The 9683-nt window shown below is 56.6% G+C and overlaps 1 protein-coding gene across 1 annotated transcript; it reads right to left on the reverse strand.

The window, feature by feature from the left end:
* Positions 1–4820: 4820 nt before the first annotated feature.
* LOC108291255 (lymphocyte antigen 6D-like) lies at positions 4821–8592 on the reverse strand. Its single transcript, XM_037732472.1, has 3 exons — positions 7842–8592; positions 7097–7195; positions 4821–5874 (listed from the first exon to the last, which is right to left on the reverse strand). Exons 1-3 carry the CDS (start codon positions 7888–7890, stop codon positions 5690–5692), a joined length of 333 nt encoding a protein of 110 aa, XP_037588400.1. The 5' UTR covers positions 7891–8592; the 3' UTR covers positions 4821–5689.
* Positions 8593–9683: the final 1091 nt, after the last annotated feature.

Below are 9683 nucleotides of genomic sequence, written 5' to 3' on the forward strand. Positions count from 1 at the left end.
ATGTATGAGAGGGTTAACACGGGGACTGGCCACATGATGTATGAGAGGGTTAACACGGGGACTGGCCACATGATGTATGAGAGGGTTAACACGGGAACTGGCCACATGGTGTATGAGAGGGTTACGGAGGCTGAGAATTCCCAGGACAGGCTGTCTGCAAGCTGGAGACTGTGGGAAGCCAGTAGCGTGGCTCAAGCCGAAAGCCTCAGCACCCATTGCGAGATGGGAGGGGACAGGTGTAACTCTCACTGCAGGTTGAAAACCCGAGGAGCCAGGGGCCACTGGTGTAAAAGTCCTGGAGTCCAAAGGCTGGAGAGCCTGGAGCTCTGCATCCGGGGCAGCAGAAGAGAGCTGTGTCCCACAGGGGACCCGATGCTTTTGGCTCGAGCAGTTGTGGCAGGCCAGGAGGTGCCGCACCCAAGGACCATTGAGCACTGCTTCCCAGGGACAGTGCAGTCCTTGCCCTCACAGGTGGGGCTGGCGGTCAACTTCCACCCAGGAAAACAAGGACAGGTCACCAGAGGCACCAGTTTGCCACCGTGACAGCCCTGGGGCAGGCGAGGGCTCTCCTGAGCACATGTGGTTTTCAGTGTCTCCCTTCACCCACCCCGAGGCTTCTGAGGCCTTTCACCCCAAGGCCACAGCCTCCAGCCTTCATTTCAGCAAACACCTTTGGCCAGAGGTGAGCTCAGGCAGGAGACTGTGAGAGTGAGCGAGAGGGGCCCCTGTGCTCCTCCACCCCAAGCCCCGTCGCCGGGCCCACGGAGGAGGGAGCACAGGCCCTGGCCAGGCACAGATGGCAGCACCGTCCTGGAGACAGACTCACGCCACTGTGCCCTGTCCAGGCCTGGTCCCTGCTGGACCTTGTGCACGTGACAGGCTGGGACTCAGGGAGGAAGCATGACATGGAGGCCAGGGCCCCCCACCCCGACTTCCCTCCCCGCCCCCCGGCTCCGAGCCTGTGGCAACTGAATGTTATCAGGACCCAGAGGGATCAAAGAATTCCGTGGAAAATTACTCAGCTTCATGCGAACTTGCTTCTATTTGGGGCAAGGACATTCTAGGCAGGAAACGAAAGTCTTGATAGATTTGATGATACAAATGTCAACCTTCTGCATAAGGGAATTTAAAAGTATATGGAAAACGAAAATATATGACAAGGGCTTGTCACATTTAATAAAGAAGTAATTGTTCGGTTTCTCAAAGGCAGCTTTTAAAATTAAAAAAGGAGAAAACAAATGGGAAAAATACAAAAAGAGACAAACTCGGGAAAGAATTTTTTAAAATGAGTAAGAAGCGGCTGTCATCATTGTTATGTGCAAAAATAATAGGAAGTGGGGACTTTTTTCTTTTTTTGAGACAGAGTTTTGTTCTTGTTGCCAGGCTGGAGTGCAGTGGTACAATCTCAGCTCACTGCAACCTCTGCCTCCCAGGTTCAAGCAATTCTCCTGCCTCAGCTTCCCAGGTAGCTGGGATTACAGACATGCACCACCACACTCGGCTAATTTTGTATTTTTAGTAGAGACGGGCTTTCATCATGTGGTCCAGCCTGGTCTGGAACTCCTGACCTTGGGTGATCCAACCACCTTAGCCTCCCAAAGTGCTGGGATTACAGGCGTGAGCCACTGAGCGCGGCTGGCAGTGGGGACTTTTGATTCATAAACAAAGAGGAAAAAGTGACCTGTACGGATCAGAATGCCCAGCCTCACCACCAATAAAAAAGAAATCACAGAGCAAGGAGACATTCCTGAGCCCAGCTTACGCATAAGCCTTCTTGTTTTATTTTGTTTTCAATCATGAAAGCCAGCTTCGTGTGGGGGCTGGGAGTGAGCGTCCAGGCCAACTGCAGTGGCCCTGGGTCCTTCCGGAAGGCGGTGAGCTAATGTGGGCTCAGAGCTTCAGACTGCTCCTAGTCTTTGACCCCGTCATGCAGTTTTAGAATTCTACTGAAAGGAAGAAATCCGAGATATAACCTGTGCATACGACTTTGTTATTCTTAATTAGGAAAACGTAGGCAGGGAACAGAAAAAACTGGCAGGTGACGGGCAGCCACTGTCTCCCTCAGACCCGTGAGCAGAGCCGGAGGCCAGGATTCGGAGGTGAGGAGGGCCTAGGGCCAGCAGGACAGGGGCAGAGGGAGCCACAGCGAGGGGCCCTGGGCCCCAGGGCTGGACCGTGGGACGCCTCCCCCGCCCAGCAGGAGCAGGTGCTGCCTCCTGGGGCAGGGACAAGCTGGGGTCAGCCTGAGTCCAAGTGCCCAGGGTGCCCATGCCACAGGTGAGAGGGCCCCATCGGAAAGGACCTAGCTTTAGCCGGGCGCTGTGGCTCACGCCTGTGATCCCAACACTTTGTGGGCTGAGGTAGGAGCATCGCTTGAGGTCAGGAGTTCGAGACCAGTACAGCCAATATGGAGAAACCCTGTCTCTACTAAAGGTACAAACATTACCTGGACGTGGTGGTGCACACCTGTAGTCCCAGCTACTCAGGAGGCCAAGACAGGAGAATCGCTTGAACCCGGGAGGCGGAGGTTGCAGTGAACCAAGATCGAGATTGAGCCACTGCACTCAGCCTGGGTGACAGAGCCAGGCTCCATCTCAGAAAAAAAGAGGAAAGAAAGGACCCAATTTCTAAGGACCTGAGAAAACGTCACAACCCACTGTTAGGCCCAGAGAGAGCCCACCACCTGACCTGGACAGACGCCTCATGGCTGTCCTCAGAGGACGCGCACCCCACAGCCGCACCTTCTACAGGCCACCTCCAGCGGGACATGCCCCAGCTCACAGTGCAGAAAGGCTCTAACCCCTGAGCTGGGCTTTCACCCCCACCATATGGCCCCGCCTGTTCATCCCGCCAGACACTGTCACCACCCCCACCCAGACACCCTCACCACCCCCACCTCAGACACCCTCACCACCCCCACCTCAGACACCCCACCACCCTCACCTTGGCCACCCTCACCACCCTTACCCCAGACACCCTCACCACCCTCACCCCAGACACCCTCACCACCCCCACCCCAGACACTCACACACTGAGCTGCAGCTGCACCATACTCCCTGCCCACCTGTGCCCACACCTGTGTCCACACCTATGCGGCGTGGGGAGCAGGAGCCTCACATGAGCCCCAAGCCAGGGGCCATCCCAGCCACACACACTCTCACACCCAACCCCTCTCACCAGGCACTTACACATCAAGTTAAGGACAACACTGGCTTGTCCCCATCGCCTCCAGGCTGGAAGCTCCCGGACGCAGGGCAGGGACAGTTTTATTCACCAAAGGCCAGGACCCAGGCTGTGCTGAGGGAAGAGAGCATGCAATGGGTCGACTTTCTGAGGAAGGGAGTTTGGGGAGATGATTTAAAGGGAGTCTCTAGCTTCCTGACCCTCCACAGAGCTGTACTATCTCACTCTGCCACAGCACATATTCGTATGCGGCACTGCTTTGAATTTAAAACTATTTATTAGAAAACACGAGCCAGCACCCCTGACTGCACCAGTTTGCTTTCTAGTGTGATAAAGTGCCCAGTGTTCAAGTCTGCAGCCCCCCAGGTCCCCCGGAGACCCCCCGTTGGGAATTTCTTTGTTGAGGTCAGAGTTCTGCTCTGTGGAACCACATGGATACCGGGAGGGTGGTGGAGGCCCAAGGTCCTTGGTCAGCCCACACTGCGATGACTGGGGCAGCCTGCGTGGGGGGGTGGCTGGGCAGCTTCTTTGACCCTGCTGTGCAGATGGAAGCTGGTGGCTGGAATCGGGGTATGTGAGGTACCCCACTTCTTCCCGTGCCCAGCCCCTGGGGCTGAGGGCAGCCTACAGCCTCTTGGGCATGAGGAGAGTGGCAGTGCCCCCTGCTGGTCCACACAGTGACTACACTCCCCGGCACCCAGCCAAAGCCCATCTGTCCTCCCAACCACCCCTCCCCCAAGCTGGGTGCTGGGCACACAGGCTTCAAGGACCCCACAGCATATTAGATGCTCACCAAGTGCCATTCCAGACCCAGGGACAGGGCACTGGTCATTAGAGCTGTCTGAGGCTGTGCCTGGCCGCCCTGCAGGGACTGGGTGGGTGGAAACTGTGCAGAAGGAGGGCAGAGACTTCCACTGGAGACCCTTTTGATGACTCCCTGGAGATTCAGCTATGGAATCATTTCCATTAGAAATCAGCTCCTGGGACGTGGTTCATAGGGTCCCCTGAAGGTGGGAGGGCCCCATGCCCACGCTCGGCCTGAAGAGGCTCCTGCCGGAGAAAGTCAGTAACCCCCCCCACCACGACACTGACCAACGTCTGCACCCACGGCATCCCTTGACCAGCTGCAAACACTCAACTCACAGGAACAGCCACTGCTGGGCGCTTGAAGTGCACGTCTCAGCAGAAAGCCCAGCCTGGGGCCAAGTGTGTCCCAGAAGCCTGCTGGTAAGAGGGACCGTTTCATCTCAAGAGCCCCTGTGTGCTTGAGGGACAACTGGGGTGCTGAGGACACAGGCCACACCAGCATCCCTGTAGCGGGATGCAGTCAGCCGGGTTATGCCCTGCCCCTGGGCTATAGCTGTGGAAGAGCCTGGCTTTGTGAGGAAGGTGGCCCCACCCAGCCCCACCCCAGCGCTGGGAAACAGCGGGGAAGCCACCTGTGTGCTCATCCTCTGGGAGAGAGGGCATGGGAAAGCCCTACAGGGAAGCTTTGGTGAAGTCTTCTCTGTTCACAAATGCACATTTGGGGGTCTCCACTGAAGGGCCTGGAGGTGGGGGTGCGCTATCTTAGGGTTTTGGGTCTCTAAGGAAAAAGCCAACTAACATACTCAGGGAACAGGCAGTGATGACTCTCATGAGGTTTTTTAATTAAAGGATGTGCAGATTAACACACTGACCAAGACCAGAGGCCTGGGCTTGCAGGCAGTGGCGGGGGGCATTGGGGAGTACCATTGGTGCCCAGCCTCCCAGCTGGACAAAACCTGACCCTTGGTCTTCCTGTTCTGCAGTGCTCTGGAAGTCCAGAGTGGACTGGAGTTCATAGGAGCTGAGATTCTGTTTGGGGTTAATGCATCCGCCTCCAGGAGGGCATCCCCCAGGGTGCAGACCCTGGGGACACCATGTCCTGGGGGAGCCGGGGGTGCTCAGCAGCCTGGCACTTCCCACATCAGCCCCTGCTGCCACCAGAGCTCACTCACACGGTGCTGGGGTGCCCCTGTCCCCAGGTGGGCAGCCGTTCCTCCCCTGCACACAGACCAGGAGGGCCCGCCACAGGGTTTCTGTTTGCCAATGGTCTTGGGACCCAACTTAGAGCAGCACATGTCAGCATGATCCCAGGTTCTCAGGAGGACCCAGCCTTGGAATGCAGGTGAAGATGAAGGCTGGAAGGCAACGGTCTGGGCGGCCGGAGGTGCCTGCCTCGGCACCTGGCGTCCTTAACAGGTTTGCAGCTGTGGCCGCCTAATTGCGCTATCCCGGAGAGGCCAGCAGGTGGCCACCTCTCCCGGCTGCAATCACCATGCAGCACCCTGGACAGCGGCAAAGGCCCTGAGCAGATGCAGCCCCACTGTCTCCTGCAAAGCCCACAGGCGTGTCCGTTCGCTCCTGGAATCCTTCCAGTTGGAGGTGCGGCCCAGAGAGGGCAAGTGCCCTGCCTAAGGTCACAAAGCAAGTCCGCGGCAGACTCCCAATCCCTTCTTGAGCATTCCCGGGGCTGAGCCCACTGCTATCTGTTGAGGCAGGCAACGCAGATGCTGAGCGCCAGCAGCCCCCAGCTGACTCTGAGGCTCACTGTGCTGTTGCAGAGATCCGTGTTGCAGCAAAAGGCCCTGGAGGCGGCCAGGCTCTCTTGGTAGCCAGGGCAGCTGTAAGCACATGATTTTATAACAATCGTTTCATGACCTGGGGGAGCTGAAAAACAGAGGGCAGAGGGCTGTTTTTTGAGGTCCGTGAAATTCACTCCTGCCCCTTTTGGTGGGCAAAGCCTGCCTGACTCTTCCTCATTGTTCTCCCACCTTATAAGGATGGACAGCAAGAGGCAAGTACAGCCAGGGCTCAGTGTGTGATCAGGACCAAGGCTCAGTGTGTGACAGGGACCAGGGCTCAGTGTGTGACAGGGACCAGGGTTTAGTGTGTGACAGGGACCAGGGTTCAGTGTGTGACAGGAACCAGGGATCAGTGTGTGACAGAGACCAGGGTTCAGTGTGTGACAGGGACCAGGGATCAGTGTGTGACAGGAACCAGGGTTCAGTGTGTGACAGGAACCAGGGCTCAGTGTGTGACAGGGACCAGGGCTCAGTGTGTGACAGGGACCAGGGCTCAGTGTGTGACAGGGACCAGGGCTCAGTGTGTGACAGGGACCAGGGCTCAGTGTGTGACAGGAACCAGGGTTCAGTGTGTGACAGGAACCAGGGCTCAGTGTGTGACAGGGACCAGGGCTCAGTGTGTGACAGGGACCAAGGCTCAGTGTGTGACAGGGACCAGGGCTCAGTGTGTGATAGGAACCAGGGTTCAGTGTGTGACAGGAACCAGGGATCAGTGTGTGACAGGGACCAGGGTTCAGTGTGTGACAAGGACCAGGGCTCAGTGTGTGACCAGGGTCAGGGCTTATAGTGTGACCAGGTCAGAGCTCAGTGTGTGACCAGGGTCAGGGCTCAGAGTATGACTGGGACCAGGTCTCAGTGTGTGACCAGGACCAAGGCTTAGTGTATGAGCAGGGCCCGGGGCTCAGTATGTGACTAGGGTCAGGCTCATGTTTGAGCAGATTCCAGGTCTTACACACTCTCCCACTTTTCTCCCTGTTCCTTTCTGAGCAGCCTGTAACCACTGTTCAGCAATTACAAGGATTTAAATCAAGCATTTCCTGTGCGCCAGCACTGTGGGGGCATCTCATGTGGAATATCTCCTCTGCTCTAAGGACCTTAGGATGGAGGCAACGTGCCATTCTCATTTTGGAGGGACGGGATGGAGGGACAGCAGTTGTGGCATTTGCCTGAGGCACTGCTTGCAAACATGAGCTCTGACTAGAAGACAGTCTCCCCAACCCCTTTGATCTCCCCGATACTCCCCGCCCTCCGGCTGAGGCCCAGGCACACTGCCCTGCCTGCCTGCCCACCCAGAGGGAGTCACTCACTGGTCAAGGTGGTCAGGCAGTAGCGGGTGTCATCTCGGCAGACTGTGGGCTGGAAACAGTCCCCTGTGGCAGAGCACTCATGGCAGGTCAGGGCCTGGGCTGGGGAAGGCACAGCTGGTGGTCAGAGACCAAGCCCTGGTCCCCGCCCAGCCTCCCACATCACAACCGCCAGGCACATGGACTCTGCTTGTGGGAAGGCGCCAGCTTACCAAGCCCTGCACCCCGTCCTTCACCCGCCCACCCATGTGGACACCGGGTCCTGCCAGTGCTACGCTCTGTGGAGTACACACAGGCTCAGATAAAGCACACACAGGCTCTGCTTTCCCGGGGCGAGAAATCACCTGGGGCAGGGAACCAAAGCTCTGAGAGGTCCAGGCTACCAGGCAATCCCCAGCACCCCCGGAACCCCTCAAAGCCCACCAGGCCAGTGGGGGCAACCCTCTGCAGGACTGGGCAGAAGCAACAGTGCCTCTGGGTGAGTCAGGAGGACGGAGGGGGCAGGCAGCCCAGGGGCTGGAAATGGGGCCGAAGGTCCAGGCTGTGACCCTGTGCTTGCTGAGGTCCAGGCTGCACCTCCTGTGGGGCCTCTGGTGAGTCCTGCCCTCTGTGCCCCAGCTTTCCCTTCTGGCCAGCATGGGTGCCTGACCACAGAGGCCAGTCCAGCTAGGCCAGCCCAGGCCGTCACAGTGGCGCCGGCATCCCCAGGGACCCAGGGGACCCACAGCAAGGTTGCGCATCAGCCCACCTGAGCACACCAGCAGCAGAGGCAGCAGGCAAGACAGGTGGGTCCTCATGGCTGGGGTGACAGGTGTGCAGGTGTGGCCCGTCCAGAGCTTGAGCTGTCTGGCCTGGATCTGGCCAGCCGGGCTTTATAGAGCCTTCTCCAGCTGTGGCTGGGGTGGGGCAGATGTGTCCCTCCCTGTCTCCTGACCCCATCCCAAAGTGTGATATCACCTGAGGTGTGGTTGGAGCAGTAAATACTTCAGGGAGCACACCCTGCTCCTAAGCTCCCCGATGCCCAGGCCTGGCACCCGTGCCCTGGAGAGACACTCAGTCCCCCCTTTGCCAGCCTCCTGCCTACACACCTCCCCACCACGGCATGCAGGGGTCAGCAGCACTGCTGTCTGCTTCTCCTTCGGATGCATCACCCAGGGGTGCCCTCGGCTCGGCCACCATCACATAGGCCATAGGCCAGGTGCCAGAATGGCAGCAGTGTGCAGCTCACAGCTCTGGAGCTGGGAAGTTCAAGATCAAGGTGGCAGCAGGGCTGGTCCCTCCTGAGGCCTCTCTCCTTGGCGTGGGGATGGCATATTCTCCTGCGTCCTCACACGGTCATCCCTGGGCACGTCTATGTCCTCATCTCCTCTTCTTATTGTGGGAGGTAGAAAGCTCCCTTTTAAAGTTTCCTTTTTTGTTAAAGAATAAATCGTAAGTGTGCTAATAACTTTGTTAAGCCCTATCCTATGTACCTGTTAGACATGCCACGCTTACAGGCATGTAGTACACTCTATGTCCTTGTACTTTAACCAGGATACCAGTGCTGGATGTGCTCACAGGCATGTCCCAGCTCTCCATTGCTTTTACCTGTTTAGAAAAGCTTTAAATTGTTAGCCAATCGGGTTTTAGTTTAGATTGTGAGATCTGGCTCCAGCCAACGGAGGTCAGACACCGCAGTGAGGAGGACCCCAAACGCATAAGGGATAAATGTGTGTGTTTTCCCTTATTCATTGTACTCATGTGGCACAATAGCTAGTGAGAGTGCCCCTCCTGCAGTCCAGGAAGTAAAAATTGCGTTGCTTTTCAGTGCTAATTTTTCTTTTGCGGCACTGAGCATCTATTTCCAATATCTATTTTCTTTGTTTTTTATTTATTTTTTTTAAATTTTATTATACTTTAAGTTCTGGGGCACATGTGCAGAACGTGCAGGCTTGTTACATAGGTGTACATGTGCCGTGGTTGTTTGCTGCATCCATCACCCTGTCATCTACATTGGGTATTTCTTCTAATGTTATCCCTCCCCAGTCTCCCCACCCCCTGTTCCTCCTCCTCTAGCCCCCCAACCTCCAACAGGCCCCAGTGTAAAGACACCAATCAGGTTAGGTGAGGGCCCCCTGTATAATCTCATTTTAACTTAATCACCTATCTAAAAACCCCATCCACAGGCAGTCTCACTGAGGCACTGGGGGTCGGAACTTCAGCATAGGAATTTGGAGGAACACAATTCTGCCCTAACACAGGGAGAGAAAGAAAGGGGTCATTTCCCTGTGCTCAGGTGTGAGCATGACAGAGGTGATCACCGAGAGCCCCATGGGGGCAGGTATCCTTGTTCCTAAGATGGGACCAAAACCCACACTTGGACTCCATGTAGCCAGGAGACCACTGGTCACATCTGGGCCGGCAGCACTCTGCTTCCATTAAATGAGTAAATATTCACGATTTACAGTGACAGGAAGTTGTCCTTTCTTCCTGACTACCAGGATTCCAGGTGTGAGCTTTAGTCCCATTTTATGGACAAAGAAACTGAAGGCCCAAGGACTGCCAGGTGGGGACTGCCAGGTGGGGGCTTCCAGGTGGGGACTGCCAGGTG

The sequence above is a fragment of the Cebus imitator genome, unplaced genomic scaffold (assembly GCF_001604975.1).
Source record: "Cebus imitator isolate Cc_AM_T3 unplaced genomic scaffold, Cebus_imitator-1.0 Scaffold449, whole genome shotgun sequence".
In the NCBI taxonomy this organism is placed as follows: Eukaryota; Metazoa; Chordata; class Mammalia; order Primates; family Cebidae; genus Cebus; species Cebus imitator.

Excerpts from the sequence above, each read along its gene's own strand:
- LOC108291255 (XM_037732472.1), bottom strand. The coding sequence starts at position 7,890 with ATGAGGACCCACCTGTCTTGCCTGCTGCCTCTGCTGCTGGTGTGCTCA. Across the intron at positions 7,196-7,841 it reads TCTGCTGCTGGTGTGCTCAG|CCCAGGCCCTGACCTGCCAT; the intron begins GTGGGCTGATGC and ends TGCCTTCCCCAG. Across the intron at positions 5,875-7,096 it reads CTGCCTGACCACCTTGACCA|CTCCCCCAGGTCATGAAACG; the intron begins GTGAGTGACTCC and ends TCTGTTTTTCAG.